The 18,699-nt window shown below is 33.4% G+C and overlaps 3 protein-coding genes across 6 annotated transcripts; 1 reads left to right on the top strand and 2 right to left on the bottom strand.

Moving 5' to 3' along the window:
* The first annotated feature begins 215 nt into the window (after positions 1-215).
* Positions 216-4,690, top strand: LOC120154042 (3-hydroxyisobutyryl-CoA hydrolase 1-like). Of its 3 annotated transcripts, none has more exons than XM_039165900.1 (14): positions 216-280; positions 454-534; positions 1,065-1,133; positions 1,804-1,867; positions 2,117-2,196; positions 2,477-2,560; positions 2,752-2,836; positions 3,095-3,180; positions 3,459-3,580; positions 3,684-3,744; positions 3,886-3,984; positions 4,097-4,198; positions 4,287-4,328; positions 4,436-4,690. In XM_039165900.1, exons 1-14 carry the CDS (start codon positions 248-250, stop codon positions 4,577-4,579), a joined length of 1,152 nt encoding a protein of 383 aa, XP_039021831.1. In that variant the 5' UTR covers positions 216-247; the 3' UTR covers positions 4,580-4,690. The 3 variants fall into 3 exon arrangements, with proteins under 3 accessions (XP_039021831.1, XP_039021830.1, XP_039021832.1); XM_039165899.1 differs by having other exon boundaries at positions 3,681-3,744; XM_039165901.1 differs by lacking the exon at positions 2,477-2,560 and having other exon boundaries at positions 3,681-3,744.
* A 2,138-nt stretch (positions 4,691-6,828) lies between these two features.
* On the bottom strand, positions 6,829-8,055 carry LOC120153750 (E3 ubiquitin-protein ligase PUB23-like). Its single transcript, XM_039165644.1, has one exon. It carries the CDS (start codon positions 8,053-8,055, stop codon positions 6,829-6,831), a length of 1,227 nt encoding a protein of 408 aa, XP_039021575.1.
* Positions 8,056-9,589: 1,534 nt separating this feature from the next.
* On the bottom strand, positions 9,590-13,156 carry LOC120154041 (ent-kaurenoic acid oxidase 1-like). 2 transcript variants are annotated; one of them, XM_039165897.1, is made up of 8 exons: positions 12,905-13,156; positions 11,369-11,846; positions 11,008-11,271; positions 10,411-10,500; positions 10,252-10,330; positions 10,066-10,172; positions 9,856-9,977; positions 9,590-9,764 (listed from the first exon to the last, which is right to left on the bottom strand). In XM_039165897.1, the coding sequence occupies exons 1-8, from the start codon at positions 13,129-13,131 to the stop codon at positions 9,659-9,661; spliced, it is 1,473 nt and encodes a 490-aa protein (XP_039021828.1). In that variant the 5' UTR covers positions 13,132-13,156; the 3' UTR covers positions 9,590-9,658. The 2 variants fall into 2 exon arrangements, with proteins under 2 accessions (XP_039021828.1, XP_039021829.1); XM_039165898.1 differs by having other exon boundaries at positions 9,658-9,780.
* Between the last annotated feature and the right edge of the window lie 5,543 nt (positions 13,157-18,699).

Below are 18,699 nucleotides of genomic sequence, written 5' to 3'. Positions count from 1 at the left end.
TAAATATGACCAAACGCTGCCTAAAGTTACCGTACGGTAGAACTTTCCGCTTGATTGAAAACCTCATATGGTCAAATATGAGCCAAGAGTCAAACACCAAAAAATTCGACATAGCTTGATTTCCGCCACACACGTGTCTATCACTAGCCGTGAGAGTTGAAAGAAGCCAATAAATACTCTTCCCCCAGCCATTCAAATAATAGCGAATACCCCTTTTCCCAAAGGAAAAAAAAAGAAGCAAATACCCATGGCTTCATCCGTTTCTTCCCAACAGGACAAGGTGCTTTTTCATTTTCATTTATCCGTTTCCTTTTTCCCTCAATGAGTCATGTGTTATTTTAGCAATTACAAATATGCGAATATGTCTTGCTTAATTTAGGGTTCCCCCTGTTCCTCTTAAACTAAGTTTGGTCGATTTTGGGGATCACTCATGTTTCTTCATTAACTCTGCAGGTTCTAGTAGAAGCAAACTCTTCTGCAAGGATAATAACCTTAAACAGGCCTAAGCAGCTCAATGCCCAGTCATTTCAGATGGTATGATCCGTTTCTCAATCAAGTGCTTCAAATCATTCATTATACTTATAGAACGAGTATTTAAGTATTAGAATAAAATGTTTTATGCTGTGATATCCCTTTGTGCAATCAACATCTTCCTGCGTATGCTTCAACCTCAACTAATGTTCTAGCGGGCCTTGGTATGAAATGAAATTCTATTTGTGGTTGTTTCTGCGCATGCTACGGTTTTTTTTTCGGTTAAGAGTTCATCGATCTCCAGTAGTAAGACTACAATTTCCAAATTGTAGGCAGGTCAAACAACCCTTTTTGCTGTAATTATTCTTGTTCATATGGTTTCTTTTGCATGTCTACTATGTCAGCAAAGTATTGTAACTGTCTCCCATCCAATAGAATCACGTATTCCCTATGGATATGTAGCATGCACTTTATCGTCGTGCTCTTCCCTATTTGTATACTATCTGGCTGACTGTTATATATTGTCTATTCACAATCACAAATTTGTTAAAACATAGTAAGTAGTGCAATAATATTTTCTCTCTTGACGGCAGATTTATCGGTTATTGGAACTTTTTCTTGTCTATGAGGAGGATCCGATTGTCAAGCTGGTAATATTGAAGGTACACACCTAAGAAAGAGTCATCTTTACTACCCATTTTCTTTTACTTTAAACAACATGACCCAAAGAAATGTGAGGAATATGAAACTGTAAACAATTGAGTATAATGACATCTTTGGGTTGCATAGAAGCATACCTGGTCTCTGCTCTTATCATATTTGAAGTTGGCCAATTAGATTGTTTGACTGCAGATTTGGTTTTTTCCATTCTACTTATTTATTTCTAGAATGTCCAATTGAAAGGCTATCTATATTTTGCATTAACATCTTAGCTCATCAGTGTGGTCCTAGATAGTCAACAGTCACGACTGATGACTATGTTCTGTCTTAATTTATCATGTACATCATGAATCATTTTGGGAGTATAATTAGGTCACACCGCTACTTAATTGGCGGAATACAGTTGAAAGGGGAATTGTATGCCGAGTTTTGACCATTTTAGTTCCTTATTGTAATGAAATTGCTGAAGGGCTTAGTTTTTTCTCCAATTTTTGAAAGACGCAATTAATTTGAATGGATTAGGTGTTTTGGTATAATTTGGAAGATTTTCTTGGAAAGAAGTAATCATATTTGATTAATCCCATGCATAGGATTAATTCCCTTCAATGGTTATGCTTCACAATGTTTTACTATTGAAGAGAATGTTGCTGATAATTGGCCATTTGTCATTAGGGAAAAGGAAGAGCATTTTCTGTTGGTGGAGATGTTGCAGCACTTGTACGTGATATGAGGGCAGGTATAGATTCATTAATTTCTTATGTATACCAGATACCTCTAATAACCCTTTAGGTCTAAAAAGCTAGTGAATTACATAATTAGTTTGCTATCATTTTTGTCTGCCTCACATTTGCCTTATTTATGATTGCTCTTTTGCTAGCACAGTGAACATACGCTCGAAGTGCTGAGTGAAAAGTGCCTTCTTTGTCCTCTTTTGTTTGATGAACTTAAAATCAACGATCTTTTCTTTTGCTTTTATATGCTTTAGATGATTGGAGAGTAGGTGCCAACTTTTTTTCACAAGTGTTCAAGTTAATATATTTGATAGCAACCTACAGCAAACCACAGGTAATCCAATTGGCTTTAAGGCTCCGTTTGTTTTGCTAAGATGTTCTCCCATGAGTCATAACTTTTTTCTCAGCAATATTTATTTCAAATGCTATTACATTATTATCTGTCAATCAAACTTCGGGCATTGCATAAGCCAATCTCTAGAGGTCTATTTCAGCAGAACAACACAAATTAAATAAATTGTCTTAAAAGGCCCATTTAGTCTTCTTCTGGCTTTAACCCATATCATCTATATCTATGTTTGTTCTAAATGTGGGAATGTAAACTATCATTGAAGGTTTCAATCCTTAATGGAATCGTAATGGGAGGTGGAGCTGGTATTTCAGTGCATGGTAGATTCCGTGTTGCAACTGAAAACACGGTATTTCTCTCTTTGTATCTTCTTTGAAATACTTGTGTATGTTCTTGCATTTATTAGAAGAAAATTTGGATAAATTAGCGTCCAAGCTAAAATTTTGTCTATTTTCAACCATGCTAAACCTCCATTTAACATATTTGATGTCTTCAACATTAAGGTTTTCTATATGTGTTTATTTATTGGATGTTGTGCAGACTTTTGCAATGCCTGAAGTAGATTTGGGACTCTTCCCAGATGTAGCAGCCTCTTATTTCTTGTCAAGACTCCCAGGATTTTTTGGTAATCCCATTTATATCTTTGAATATCTTTATATACATTCCCTTAATTACTATATTTGTAAACTTTTATACCTTTCACAAATAAGGCAAACCTCTGTTTCACCCATTAACATCCAGGGTTTAGGCTAATGCCATTTGTTGGGTCGAATTTGGTTCATAGATCCGTTTCTTGCTGTATCAATAATTCTAGCTGGCCAAAAAATTATTTACTTTAAATTTCTTTATATTGTCTTCATGCTTCATGACCTTCTTCTGGCAGGAGAATACGTCGGTCTTACTGGTTCGAGGTTGGACGGTGCTGAAATGCTTGCATGTGGCCTTGCAACTCACTTTGTCCCTTCAGCAGTATGCTTCCCCACCTGACTATATAGTTGAGTTCTAATATATTTGCTGGAAAGTAGTTTCATACCAGTTGATCAAGAAAACATTATTCTTCCTTCAATAAGACAGTACTCAATCCTACTCTATTTCATCGAGTCCTTAAATTTCAGCTGAATTTATAATCCAAAATAGGCAGTATGAACGTCTCTTGTTTTGTACCTTGGAAAGTTTAGTTTTATTTTTTAACTTTTAATATTTAATTTGAGTACTTGTTTGTTTATATCTTTTCACTTAATCAACAGAAATTACCAATGTTGGAAGCTGCATTGTGTAATGCAGATTCAAGTGATCCAGTAATCATTTCATCAATTATTGATCAATACTCTGAGAAACCTTCACTCAAAGAGCAGAGCGTGTACAACCGGTAAGTTTTAGATTAATAATCCATTTTCATGCATAGCTGCAGATTAGATGTCATAGTGACAAAATGTTCCTAAATCCTTGTTATTATTGGTTCCATGCTGCAGATTAGATGTAATCGATGGATGCTTCTCTCAAAGAACAGTAGAAGAAATTATATCTGCCCTCGTAAGCTGCTTTATCTTGTTTGTTCTGGACACATTCATCTGTTTTAGTGGATCTTTGCTAGTGTTTTCAAAGTTTCCTGCAATTTATTATTTCATCAGTATATGCCGCCTAAGACAACGATTCGATAAACATGCTTACCAGGAGAGGGAGGACGTTCACCATATGGATAGTTGGATCTCTGCTACAATTCAGAAACTGAAAAAGTCTTCACCAACAAGTCTTAAAATTTTTCTTAGATCAGTAAGTTGACGTATTCATTCCGACTGAGCATGCCAATGATGCCATTATCTTTTTGAGGCATCTTCAAGTAAATTATGAGAATGTTGGAAGCTTGATGAATCGGCTTTATCAGATTAGAGAAGGAAGGCTCCAAGGTGTGGGTCAATGCCTCGTTCGCGAGTACAGAATGGTTTCTCATGTCTTGAAGGGAGAACTCAGCAAAGACTTCTTTGAGGTGTTTTCAACTGGTTCAATACAACACGGTTTTGAGGTCCCACTGTTTCGTCAACGGAGTAATATCATACTTTTCTTTCTAAATGCAGGGTTGCAGAGCTATACTACTGGATAAAGACAAGAACCCAAATGTTGATAATCTCTTTTTGCACCCCACTTAATCCTCAATAACCTGTTTCCATTTTAGATATGAAGTTTAACGAGTAAATCAATGTGATTCCATTTTGGTTTTTGTCAGTGGGAGCCATCAAAATTGGAGATGATTGATGAAGGTAGAGTTGAGTGCTACTTCTCTAAAGTGAAGCATGAAGAGTGGGAAGATCTAAAGCTTCCCATTAGAGTCAAGTTCGAGCTGCCGCCTTATGTCATTGCAAAGCTTTAAGCATAGAAGGTAGAGATTTGTAGCTACACTACTCCTTGCATCAGTAATAATAAAACTGAAATTTGTTTGATTTGAATAAACAAAAAAGAAATAAAACCCGGGTTTCTGACACGTCTTTATTATGTTAATTAAGGAAAATGAGAGGGAAGAAAAAAGGAGTAATCAATTTGACTCGTCTTCTTTTTCCATTAAACCAACATATTTTCTTTTAGGTTTCTCTCAATCTACTCACCAAGCACAGTTGATATGGATAAACTAAAATTTAAAATAGTTTTTATAATAAATTTAAATAACATAATTTTTTTACAAACATAAAAAAGTTAAAATAGTTTTTATAATAAAGATATTAAAATGAAAATTTAAATATAAAACATAAATTTTGATTATTTAAAATGAAATAAGTATATTAATTCTAAATACAAAATTATACGACTAATTCAAGGCGTTAAAAGTCAATGGTCAACTTAGAACACAAGGCTGTCTTTGTCATACTCACATTTGTCATTAAATTTTTATTAGCGTAAATGGATGCTTACTGGTTGCACCGTGCAATACAGGAAGCTTATACCCATTGAATTTGACAAATTCAGAATATGAACAACTCGTTGATTGGTCTACCGAATGAACTTCACTTTAACCCATCCCAATTCCCCATGAAATGCGTACAGCAGATGTCGACTGCCCCATCCAGGCATCATTTCCATCCGTTCCTATGCAAACTTGAATATCACTCGCTCGCGTCGGGGCCGGTGGGGGGTTGTGAATTTATCTAATCATTTTCTTTCCATTTTGGTTAACCTCCATCTTGTAAACAGGATTTAGCACTTTCATTACTATTTTGGAATTGAGATAATATGGTATTAGTTTCCTTTCCATTAAAAACAGGGTAACACATGGCCTTTAATGGATATTATAGTATAGATATTATATAAAAAAAAACAAGGCAGTACTTTTGGTATATACATCCGTATTTAATATACTAATCTATTAATTTAGATTAAATATTACAATTATTTAATATAGTGCGACTCTTTTAACCTAGTTTATTAATCTTGTTGCTCATCAGTATTTAATATATTTTTTGATTAAGCAAGTATGTTTGGTCGGTTGGTCAAACTGTTCATTTTTGTTCTGTCATATTTTCTTAGATCAAGAGTTCTAAACCTACTAAGAGCACTTTAATTCCTTCCGCTAGAGTCTTCACTTCCACTCCCCCTAGGTAAGATTAGGATTAGATTTAGAATTTGTAAAAAAAATATATACTTTTTGATTAATTTAAGTAGAGTACAACAAAGGTTTATTATGGACCCAATTTATTCTATTTACAATCCTAAGATTCAAAATTATAATCTTGCTCAAAGAATCTATCCTCTCGTTACTAGACTAATGAATAATTTGTAAAAAAATAAAATATTATTAAAATTAACTTTATGGCAATGAAAATAAAATTAATTGAGATATTTATTTGGATTTAAACACTAATATGAAATTACAATAAACAAAATATTAATTTTCTCTCATTATAATAATGAATAAAATTATAGTTAGAAATGCTATTCAAAGAAGTGTTGAATTTAATAAATTAGATTTTATTATTATTTTAATTTAATTTAAGAAAAATAAAGCAAAGTCATTGAAGTGTGTGGAAAAATAGTCAAAAGTCTCATACTGCTAATCTTATGTTTGGATTGTATTAGAACAAGGGATGAAAGAAAAGTAAGGATAGTATCCTTAGACAGTTTCTTTTTAATTTAAACAAAAGAAGGATTAAATCCTTGAAATTCACATTTTTTTAGTAATATATATAATATTAAAAACTATGTACTAATACTAATAATAATAAGAAGATGGAGGGGTAAATTGGAATTTTCATTCGTTTAAAATGAGGGGACCAACGTCATCAAACATTCAAAGGGTTAGATAAGAAGGAACCCAAAACCTTGCCTTAGTTAAAGGACAAGAAGAATCCTCTTTAAAAAATTTTGTCACATAGTTCAACTATTTTTTATTAATACTTTATTTTAAATAAATCTTTTATAAATTTTTTAAAATCCGTACTCTTGACATAAAATTTTACTTCTTTATCAGCCAGGTTTTATAGAACAAACAATGCTCGGCAGATGATATCCTGCATCTCATGATTAAGAGAAGTTCTTGTTTACTATATATAATGATACAAAGTTGCAGCGTAATCATTTCAAAAAGTATAAGGAAAATACATTCAGATTCAAAGAGACAGATAAGGAGATTCAGCTCAAATAATCCTTCAAATCACAAGGGAAACATTGATGACGCCTCCAGGAATTACCATGCACCTTCAACATGTCCAGCACCTTTTTCTGGGTGGAACATCGTCCCTCCAAATGCAGCAATGTCACCAGCTTCTTCACTGCTCCGTACATGAGCATTTCCTCCGAAACCCTTTCCGTCGGGTGATGATTAGACACCAAATATAAGATCTTCACCCCGAGCTTAGTGGCTGCATTCGAGATTCCCAGCAACTTGTTGGAAACAACAGCGATTCCTAAACCATGATCCACTAAGGCCGCCCTTCCCTCCGGACATTCACACAACAGCTTCATCACAAGCAACATTTTCTCGCATTTGGATCGGTTCGAGTCAGGTAAGAGCTCGATGAGGACGCAGACGGCGCCGGCTTCGATAGCCTTCAATCTACTTTTCTTTGACAATGATACTACTTCGAATAGAACCTCGAGAGCATATGAACTCGCCTTGCTGCATATCTCATCGTAGACTAGTTCTAACAATGACTTCAACAAACCTATGCCTCGATCTTCAAGCAAAGGGTTCCAATCAAAGCCTGCTTTGGCAATCTTTCTGAAGATAATTATGGCATGAAACCTGGCTTCGGCACTCCCACGTTGAAGCACCACCGCTGTCGATCTCATCGGTTCTGGTTTAGATAACAATTCGAATGCTTCTTCTTGCTTCGATAACGGTAGCACATGTAAGAGACTTAAAGCTTCCTCGCAGGCTTGAAAGCTAACGAGATCACAGTTGTCGACGGTGGACTGACTAACAAGCATTCGAACAACAGCCTCGACGCCACCGGATCGAATGAATTCGGACCTCATATCATCACCTGATTCAACTATTGCCCGAATTTCCTTCAAGGAACTTACTTTGAAAGGAGAAGAATCAAGGGTGCTGAAGAGGGAGACCATCTCGTCATGCTTGATAGACGGCTGAGCCGGAGACGAGGACGACGAGGACGGAGCATCCACGAGTGTTTCCCGCCACGCTAGAATGAGACGCTTGAGGGTGTGATTTGGGGTCGTATCGAAACTGTGGAGGGGTTGCATGGTGGCGGGACAGCTTCTTTTGTTGTAGACGTTGAACCATTTGTCAATGTTCTTGCGCTCGTAGGAGACTCCGGTGACGATGGTGACCGGATCCTTCATGATTTCCCTGGAAATGGGGCATCTGAAATCTTCTGGACAATCTATTTTCTCCATAGCAATACGTGCTTTGATTAAAAGCGAAACAATAGATCAAGAAAAAGCCGTAGATATATACACACAGAGAAACAAATATGGATGGGCGCTAACGATATAGCGGAAAAGTAAATGGGGAAGATGTGGTGTAGTAATGTCGTCCAAATCTTCCACACTAAACTAAAGAAATAAGGGTAAACTATACCCCAACTATCAACTCTATTTTGTTCTGGCAATTCAACTACATTTTATTTCAAAATCATATCTAACGTTATATTTTGGTTTCATTTTGGTCACCCGTCATTAAAAGCTTAACGGTGATACTAACGTGTCGCCATAAGATAATATCAAGTTATCATTGAAAAAATTTAAAAAAGAATTCCACATCGACGATAGGTGATCAAAATGAAATCAAAACGTAATGTTAAGTATGCTTTTGAAAAAATAATAGTTGAAAGACCAAAATATAAAAAGAGTGATAGTTAGGTACTAAACTTATAGTTTACCCAAGAAATAATCAAAGTCAAAGGTATTGAACAATATGCAATTGCAAGAACATGGAAATTGGGACCCTAATAAATAAGTAATTTCACGTTCCTTTTCGAGTTTGAATTTTTGCAATCTGACTTTTTTATATAAATTAATGGGTAAAGTATACAATAAGATACTATTTTATCAAGTTCATCGATTATTAAAAGTTATAAAATGGTCATCTAATTATTGAGTATTACTTTGTTGAGACCATTAACTATTAAAAGTTACAAAATTGTCACATGACTATTTAATATGTTCCAAACTCGTCATTTTCTGTTAAAAATTAGACGGTATTCTAAGCTAAATGTTAATCTGCTGACTGTGATATGATAAAGTCTAATTCCAAAATCTCAAAATAAATATCATATCCCAATCATCATGTTAACCTCCAACTTAGACAACCATCAATTTTTTTTGATGAAATAAAGATGTAAGCTAGCACCTATTGTGCTACTGCCAAATTACAATAAAATGAATCTTGTTGTATTAAACTAAGTACTTCCGGCGGTGGAGAGTAGAAAACCGTATGATCATCGACTCTTTCTGTTACTAACTTGTTAATTTATCAGCCACCATATTCGCATCCCGGTTAATATGCCTTAAAGTAATCGTCCATTCCTGATTTAATAAATAATCGTGTGTAACTTTTAATAGTCTAGGGACTTGGTAAAACAACATTCTATATTCAGATGATCATTTTGTAACTTGTAATAGTTAAGGAACTTAATAAAGCAATATCTTACAAGAGACCTTACCCTAAATTTATTCACTGTTAACGTTAATATCAGACATTTAATTTATGCTGTAGATTTACTCCCTTTTAACATTTTGTGATTGTTTTCTTCATTAAAAATAAAAGAAAAGAGTTGGCTGTTTGTTTACAAAACAAACTAATCCATAGATTATCTAAACAAATTCTAAGGATGAATGTGAACCCAAAGTTGACAAATGGAACAATAAGACCTACTCTCCAATTTATTCCACTTTTTTAAATTTACATTAAAAAACTATAAATACTTGCTTTCTTTTACAAAAAATTTAAAGAGGACCGTAGTTTCGATAAAAATACATAGTAAATCACACACTACATCTAATATTGATTGGGCGTGAGTCTTTTGATTCTTGCCAAGCAATTATCAGCGGGTCTTGTATGTGGTAGATACCGAACCCGACTTTCAGGGTTAACCCGCTCCAGCCTGAAAACACCCCCCACTAAATGTAATCGTAAATTCAATTGATGTTATGATTACTTTAATAATTTAAAATTAATATCGTAAAACAGCTTACCGATAGTTAAGGAGAAAATGATGAAGGAAAATAGCGATTTCAAGTTTGGCAAGATCATTTCCAGGGCACAGTCTGCTTCCCGCTCCAAAGGGAAGAAATGTATTTGCCCTGCCCGTATAATCCTGCACCGCATAATTATTCACGCTTTATATATATATAAAATAAATAAATATTTAGAGAAATATAAGAAATTTTAATTATGAAATTTACATCCCAACGAGAAGGATTGAATTCTTTTGGATTTGGGTAAATGTCAGGATCCAAGTGAATGCTTCTGAACCATACTAGAATTTTCCATCCCTTGGGAATCACATAACCTGAAAAATTCCACCATCTCAGCTATCGGCCACGCTCACCCATCTTTTTAAATTATGAAATTTTACCGTATCAGCAGACCTTTTATATGAACATCCGTTAATGCTTCACCAAAGACTGTTACTGAAAACGTTATCAACCGAAGTGTTTCATCAATCACCTACATAAATCAAAATTAATTGGCCACTTAAGTCGATGGTTCTAAATTACACCCCTACTCGTCTGAAAACATTCAAGTACCTTTGAAAGACACGTCATTTCTCTAAATTCCACAAGGCTTAGCCCCTCTTTGGTAGGGGATCTTTCTTTCACGGTCCTTTCTTGCTCTGCCTGTAACCAATGATACCATTGTTGTCAAGTTCAAACTGTCAAACGTTTACAAATCTTACATATTTCGAGTTCTACAAAGCGAATAGATAATTAAATATGATCTTATTTTTTTTTTCTTTATTAAAAATTAATTCATCTACTTTAATTGACAAGACTCGAATTTTATGATTTTTATAATATCATTAATGAATTTAAATTTATAGCACCGTCATTATCGTTAAAACGATGATATTAGTTTTTTGTTGTTGTTATTGAATCACATAATCGGGGTCACACGAAAACTCATTTTATGATATTAACTAGTAATAAACTACAAATTGCTCGAATGTTTAACGTTTTAATTTAAAAATAAAAAATATATTATATTAAATTAAAATAGACAAAAATAAAATCTCGAAATTCAATATAGTCGAATGGTTAAAACCTCAATTAGACCCCCCCCCCCCTTTATTTAAATCCCTCAATTAGACCATAAATATTTATAACATGTAAAATATGGGAGATAACCTTTGCTTTTGCCAGGAATTCAGGGTGTTGTTGGAGGAAAATAGTAGCCCACATGGTTGTATGGACAGAAGATTCATGGCCTGCATTCAGATACATCAACATAACGTCAATGATTTCCTCGTCATCCAACGGTTCACCTTTCTCGTCTTTAACCTCCATCAACGCATCCAACATGTCTTTCTTCTTCAATGACCCATTTGCTCTCCGCTCCTTTCTTCGCTCGTTCACCGCGGATTGGAATACAGCCACAAGCCTTCTCCGAGCCTGATCCATCCAAACAAAATATTCCGACATCAAGTTAAAGGAAAAAAAAAAGGAACAGGTTTAGAGATATTCATAAATCGAAACAAATCTGAATCGCCTTGAGGGCCTTATAGTAAGCAAATCCAGGGGCATTGATCGCCATGGATCTAACTCCAAAGTTGAGAGCGGTGTATTCCTTCTCCAAGGCTTCCATCACCTCTGCGCTTTCGGAGCTGAGAAAAATATGCATTATTATCCTGAAAGTGAGCATCCGGAGATGAGTCAAGAATTCGATTTCTCCCATTTCTGTCCATTTCTGCAACGCGGATATAACCTTCTCTTCCATGTATGGGATGTGAAAGGACAGTGCTTCGTGGCCGTTGATGGAAGCCGCCGTTAAGCGGCGGAGACGCTTGTGTTCTTTGTATGAAATTCCGATGAATGATTTCTTCCCGATGAGCTCCACAGCTGAAGTAGGCCATCCTGGCTTAAATGCGTCATCGTCATTTAACACTCTTTTACACGTTTCGGGCATTGTAACGATCACACTTTGGTTACCGAACATGAATGCCTTGTAGATTCCAGTGTGTCCAAATCTGCATTATAATGGATCAAATACCTTACAATTCCACCAAAGAAAATGATTTTTTTTTAAATTTTCTTTATCTTACCATAGTTTCACTATAAAATAGAAAAACTATTTTTTTTTATTTTTGTTTCTTCTTTCTCATAATTTGAGTTATGTTGTTTTTGTTTAATTAGTCTTGTTTTCATATGAAACTATAAATGATTTTTTATAATATGCTATTTTTATGTTTTTGTAATACGTTTTTCCTTTTTTTTTTCTTTTTAAGATCAAATTTGATGTCGACTCTCCATTCTAGATTATATTTATTTAATTTTTATGTTGATCTATTCATGCTTTGAAACATGTTCTAGATATATAAACAATTACGAAAGATAGGTTGTCAGTTTATCAGCAAGTCATCATTTATATATTAGTGTTGATAGTGTTATCATCCACCGTTGACAATTATATTTATTTATTTTTATAATTTGTTTAGGTTGTTTGATTAAAATTTTAACCATGATCTTGTATGATTTAAAAAAATTAAAGTTATTTTCCTTAAATAATTTGAAACTTAAATTACATTTTTTAAACTATCCTTGACATTTTTAAAGCCCCACGTGCATTGATCCAACTGAAATTCATTCTAATAGTTAAATGGATATGAACATATTCATTTATCTAAGACATTAATTCTATCCCTTCTTAATTATAAAAAAAATACCAATGCCAAAGCTAAAGCCATGAATAAAAACAATCTATCCCAGCAAAAGTTGTGACAGAAATGTAAACCTTTTAATATGAATATAACAAAATCTATATCACCAAAAAAAAAAATATAGATGAGGGTATTGCTAGAGATGGATCTTCCTGGATGTACATATATACCCATAGATTTTGTATATTGCAAAACATAACTTGATAAAATTTGGTCGAGTTGTATTTCAAACTAATTTTCTCATATACAAAATACACAAAGAAAACATGAACGAGTTAGGTAACCATGATACCATCTAACGAGTTAGATCAGTTGGATAAAGTAGAGCATATGGAGCAAGAGAGCGAGTGAGTGGCGAGTTAAAGTACCTGGAAACGAAGGAATGGATGAAGGAATCGGGATCATTGGACCAGAAAGCTCGGAGAAACGACCACATGTTGCCAATAAAAGGCCACCCCAAATCTCCCGGCGGCAAAGAGTACCGCTTATCCCCCAAGTTGGTCTTGTACACCCACCCATTCACTCTCTTCAGCACCCATTTTACAGAGACAAAGCAACCCAAAAACACTGAGAGGACCACCATCCACTTCCACATTGCCGGCACTGCTCCCGTATTTGGTCTCATAAACGCCCACCAATTCACCCTCTCTATCGCTGTTAGAACCGCGGTATATATAAGCAATTACTTAGTAACAGAAACGAAAGCAATCGGCAGTTAAAAAACTATTCCATTACCAAAGTTACTGGTAAAACTAATTAAATAATGAATTATTATCAGATATAGAATAAACTGTAATTAAAAAAATAAACACTAAATTAATAAAATATATATTTTTTTATAAATCTGATGTAAATACAATATAATATTAATTCAAAAACTCTCAGTTAATTAATAATAAACTTTCACACTTATAATATTTACCGTGCTTTAAACTCAAAAATAATAATAAATCTCTCGGCCACTCAAATTTATATCTATCATGATGCCTTGGTATATCTATCATAAATTAAACATATAGGACAAACGGGGTGAGCTTGCCGCCTATGTTGGCCCTTTTGTCGTTTATGTGATTCTATTTGCTAATTGCTATTAAATGTTAAATTTGTACCGAAATTATTACGTGCGACAGTGTTAATATACGATTAAAAAAAATTATTATTAATTTTATTATTATTTAAATAAAAAAACTATTAAAAAATTATTAAAAATATTATTATTTCTACTGATTTTGTTATTTTTTCTATAAAACTTTCCAAATTTGCGAACCATATACAGTAGTTCGCCTTTTGGCTTATCCATTAACATATACAGTTTCTGGCTTAATCCTGTCATCATCACAAATCAATTTATTAAAAGTTTAATTTGTATGCTTATGTTTAATTGACATTTTTTAAAGTTCCTTCACATGTAGAATATTCGTAATTCTTTGATATTACGTTGTTTGTCCCTTATGTTAGTGGAACGATGGCACCAAAGTTAAGACCCACTCGGCTGCCACACCCTATATTATGTATTGTTGCCTTGTGAACAATGATATCAGCATTTTGCATAACCTGATTTGGATTTACATTTAATATGTCGTAGAATTTTATCCATCTGATTATATGTTATTAAAAGAACAATTAGTCTATTTTATTTTTATTTTTCTTTTTTGATAATATATAATTTAATTTATTGCTGTAATTAAAGTTTAATAATTGTAATAAGTTATACCATAAATGAGTTTAAATACGAAAATATTTACGTTTTCAAATTATTTTATAAACTTTTCTTATTACTTATCCACAGCGTCAACCAATAACAATTATCCACTATATATTTTCTTCTCCATGTTATTTTATCTTCACTTTATTCATGTAAACATAGAAGCGTGTTATTAATTAGAATTTAATCAAATAATTAAATGAATGATTGTTGTTTTTAGAGATTTCATGTTTAAACATCGTGAAATAAAAAGAATAAGATGAATAATTTTTATTGATTGAGATGAGACCATAAATAGCATGTTGAAAACTCATTAAATGATTTCTCGACAATAACTCATGAAATAATTTTTATTGATTGAGATGATTTCTTGAAAACTCATGAAATGATTTCGTGGTGCATCCAAGAAGCTTGTATCCAGGACAAATTTCACATAAAGTGAGAATAAGAAATTGCAAAGCATGCATTGACAGTAAAGGACACGTACAAGACTACAGGTTTTATATAACCATGGTTTTCAGAATCGGACCGATTAACGAATCGTCATGCTATCAGTTTACTGGTTTAACCGGTCGAACCGATTCGACCGATCGGAAGAACCGGACGACGTTATAATTATTTAAAACATTAAATAAAAATACCAAAAATATTTAATAAAAAATAATTTTTTATATCACAAGTCATATTCAAAGCAAGTCATAACATATATAAGTTAAAAACCATAAAATCAAGTGAAACAAAATGATTCAAATTAAATACAACATAATATTTAAGGTAAAACATATTAAATAATAAATATAATTATATAACTATAATTAAAAAAATAAATTTGAGGTTAAAAAAATCATAACAAAATGATATTGTTTGGTTTAATTGTTTTTTAAAAAATAATCTTACATGACTAAGAAACATAGAAGAACATCCCAAAAGTCTAAAGAGTAAAAATATGAGAACAAAACAATCTCACATGACTAAGAAACATAGAAGAACATCTCAACTAATTTCTATAAATAATAGAGGTAATTTGACATTCAAAATCATGGAGCCTTTTGTTGAGCATTAAGTGAACTATTCTTTCACTTCAATCAAGCTCGAATTTTAGGCTTCAATCGAGCTTCAAATTTTTTTTTGAGTTCAAGCCTTTTCGAGTTAAAGTTTCAATATTATATTTCGAATTTGAGTTGAACTTAATAATTTTTAGCTCGTGAGTTTAAGTCGAGTTGAACTTACTTTTAAAGTTTTCAAGTTCGAGTCGAGCTCAGTAATACTCGAGTTCGACTTAGCTCGTTTAACAAATGACATCGTTTGGTTTAATTTTTTTTAAAAAAAAAACAAAAATTGGCGGTTTTTTCTGGTTTTCAGCCGGTCCGATTCAAACGGTTCAGCGGTTCCGGCCGATTCACTAGTAGTGGTTCAACCGGTGTAGATTGAACCGGACTAGGTAGCGGTTCCCGGTTAAACCGGTTGAACTGACTGATTCGATCCGGTTTTCAAAACACTGTATATAACAAAACAAATGATCAGCTGCGAAACTGGCAGTTCCATAGACATAACAAACATAGAAAACAGAAACATTTCTGGCTCATACCAGACCATGCACCCAATCCCAAGGTCAAGAAAAGCCCTTTCCCAAACCCTCGAGAGAAGCGTAACGGAGAAGAAGAGACAGCAATGCTAATTCTCCAGTCCCTTCAATGGCGATGGTAAGCCCTTATCATCAGGTGACTGGGAATAGGATATCGAGATCAATTCAGACCTGTATTTTTCGGCTTCATCAGAACCTGTTCTTTCAAACTGCTTTTCACCAATCAAATTACCTGATGATAGTTTGGAAGCAACAACCTTATCAGGTAATGAGTAAGAGATTGCGATGAGTGATTCCCGAGTCACTTCTTCGCTTCCCTCATTTCCGGGTGTCCTTTTATCCATATAACGAAGATCTGCTAGCTCTAGATGAAGCAGAAAAAGAGCTCTCTATTTGGCACACACTCAATTTCAACAGCAACAATGAAAAAGAAAGACAAATTAGATAGGAGCAACACTAAAGGACTTTATATAAAGTGCACAAGGAATAAACATAACGTGTTTAAGATCTTTTGTATATCCTAACGAATGGAGACAAATATCATGAACTTGGGGAAGAAGAATACGGTATGAGGAAAAAGACGCCGAAAAATACCCTAATTTGCAACTATCTAGACTTGTCAATTGAACAACTAGGATTTGATTCTAGGATGAGTCAATCTGGATAAGATTAATGTGAATTTTGGCTTCGAATTGTTTCAGATTCATATCAATTTGGGTTCGAGTCAATAAGGATTTATTTGGTCAAATTGTTGACTTTTTCAAATTGAAAACTGAGAAGCTTGCTTCTATCCGTAATTTCATTGTGAAGCTATTACTCTTTTCGCTTCGATTCTTTTGTTCTCATTCCTTAGAAGAAAAGTTAAAACAATAATGTCAAAATCAATTTTGATTTGCCCCGCATGCATCAGCAAGGTTATGACCAAAAATAAAACATTCAAATGAAACAGGAAACAAGGAGAAGCTGTGGATATATGGAAGAAACTAAAATCGAAACAAATATATAGATCTGTAAATCGAATTCCGTATATGCCTAAAAACCCAGTTTCTTAAGCCACAAATACTATGATTCTTCAAACAGAAACAAAGAAACCCTAAACAAAGCTAGTGCTGGAAATAGGGAATCGAGGAGCAAAGGAAACTAACAACAGAGGAAAGCAAGGACTAAAAAGAAAGTACCAATTGATAGGCGAATGGAAGGGCGGGCACTGGAACTTTGCAGACGCGAAGATGATAAGAGGTTTGCTTGATGGAAATGGAAGTCTTTTTCAGTTTTTCTCCAGTTTTCCTGTTTCTTTCTTATATTTGCTCGGTTTTAATCGTGTTCTCACCACTTGCCGCAGTTCAAATTAATTATTCTAATTATTTTGAATTTAAGTATTCTCTTTATCATATCTCCGATAAACGACTGAGGGTTGGTTGGCAATCAAACTCCTACTTAACAATGTTCAACTTAACAGTCAACATAAAAGAATTTCGGCAGTTAAAATTTTTAATTATTTATTTACATTTTAAAAAAATTATGAATCACCTTACTATATGTGTTCCATTAGCATTTGAACATGTTAAAATGAATATAGATAGTGTATACTCATGTGATCAATCCATGGTATTTCTTGTAGCTCTCCATTAACCGAAGCCTATGGGATGTAGGTCCAAATAAACCCTAAGCCGTAGCTATATAGAGGTTAGGCCTATTAACTCGGTAAGGTTAGCCCAAGGGAACATTTCTCATACCTCATGCATTAATTTAACTACTCAAGACCCATGTCCCAATCGACACAAGATCTACCCATAAGATATGCATTTGACAACGTGCTGATTAGGCAGGTCTATTTTAAAATGCGATAAGCAGTATAAGTTAGGTATATGATTGTTCTCAACACATACACATGCCACGTTCCTTTCGTTTGTAAGCAAAGAAAAAGCATGGATAATTGTCCTGGAGGTAAGCATGATTTTATATTAAATAGACTAATTATATTTAATAATTTTTATTATAAATTTAAAATACAAAATTAGAAAATTTCAGAATAAAATTAAATCATTAATAAAAATAATTAAATCATATTAAAAAATTGAAAATTTTAAGGTGTTATCACTCCAATCTCTCTTCTCCGACCATACTCGATAACCATAAAAAACTATTAAAAATAATTATATGCCGTGACGCAATTGAATACGTGTCGTTAGTGTAAATTTATCCTATCGTAAATCGTAATCCTGCCGATATTGTTGATCTGCCTTCCTCTGTATTGGATCAGCACGAAAAGTCTAAACCTATCCCATTTCTAGATTTTATTCTAGAGAGGAAAATCCATTCAATCTACGTTGAGGTAGTGTTTATCTTGATTTTTTTTAGATTTTTTTTTAAATTTAAGTTTTTTTATTAATACATGTGTATCTATCATGAAATTCGATCGTATCAAAAACTTTACATTATTAATATATATATCCACTCTCAAAATTTTTTCTAGATCTGTCACTATTCCCCTACCTAATTAGCTTTATTTTTTCTTTGATAAAAGCCTAATTAAATGTACTTAACACTGCAAGCAATTACGTTTAGATTAACATTGACTTTATGGATTATATTTAATGGTATATATTAGCTAGCAAATTATATGATCATATGAACTGAATTTGGCAATAATCAATATCACATGTTGGTTACCTTGGGCAAACAACATTTCATGTAACAAGACTACCCACCTATAAAAGTAAATTTACCCAAAGCAGATCGCCAGTCTTTCAGCATCAGCATTCACCTCACCTTGATCTATCTTTGATAATTTGTATTTTTAGTGAACAAAATTTAGTGATTTAATTGTAAAGGTAAAAAGTGGGATTGAAAAATTTATAAGTCTCGATTAT

Source organism: Hibiscus syriacus, unplaced genomic scaffold (genome assembly GCF_006381635.1).
Source record: "Hibiscus syriacus cultivar Baekdansim isolate YM2019G1 unplaced genomic scaffold, ASM638163v2 tig00111105_pilon, whole genome shotgun sequence".
Taxonomy (NCBI): Eukaryota; Viridiplantae; Streptophyta; class Magnoliopsida; order Malvales; family Malvaceae; genus Hibiscus; species Hibiscus syriacus.
This window is presented reverse-complemented; position numbering and strand designations above follow the sequence as displayed.

Bases quoted from the DNA above. Each gene is read 5' to 3' on its own strand.
- LOC120154041 (XM_039165897.1), bottom strand. From the start codon at position 13,131: ATGTGGAAGTGGATGGTGGTCCTCTCAGTGTTTTTGGGTTGCTTTGTC. The intron at 11,272-11,368 runs GCGATTCAGATT...TGGATGGATCAG, and splicing joins CTTACTATAAGGCCCTCAAG to GCTCGGAGAAGGCTTGTGGC. The intron at 9,765-9,855 runs GTAAGCTGTTTT...GGGTGTTTTCAG, and splicing joins CATTTTCTCCTTAACTATCG to GCTGGAGCGGGTTAACCCTG.
- LOC120154042 (XM_039165899.1), top strand. From the start codon at position 248: ATGGCTTCATCCGTTTCTTCCCAACAGGACAAG. The intron at 1,134-1,803 runs GTACACACCTAA...ATTTGTCATTAG, and splicing joins TCAAGCTGGTAATATTGAAG to GGAAAAGGAAGAGCATTTTC. The intron at 3,745-3,885 runs GTAAGCTGCTTT...CATGCTTACCAG, and splicing joins AAGAAATTATATCTGCCCTC to GAGAGGGAGGACGTTCACCA.
- LOC120153750 (XM_039165644.1), bottom strand. From the start codon at position 8,055: ATGGAGAAAATAGATTGTCCAGAAGATTTCAGATGCCCCATTTCCAGG.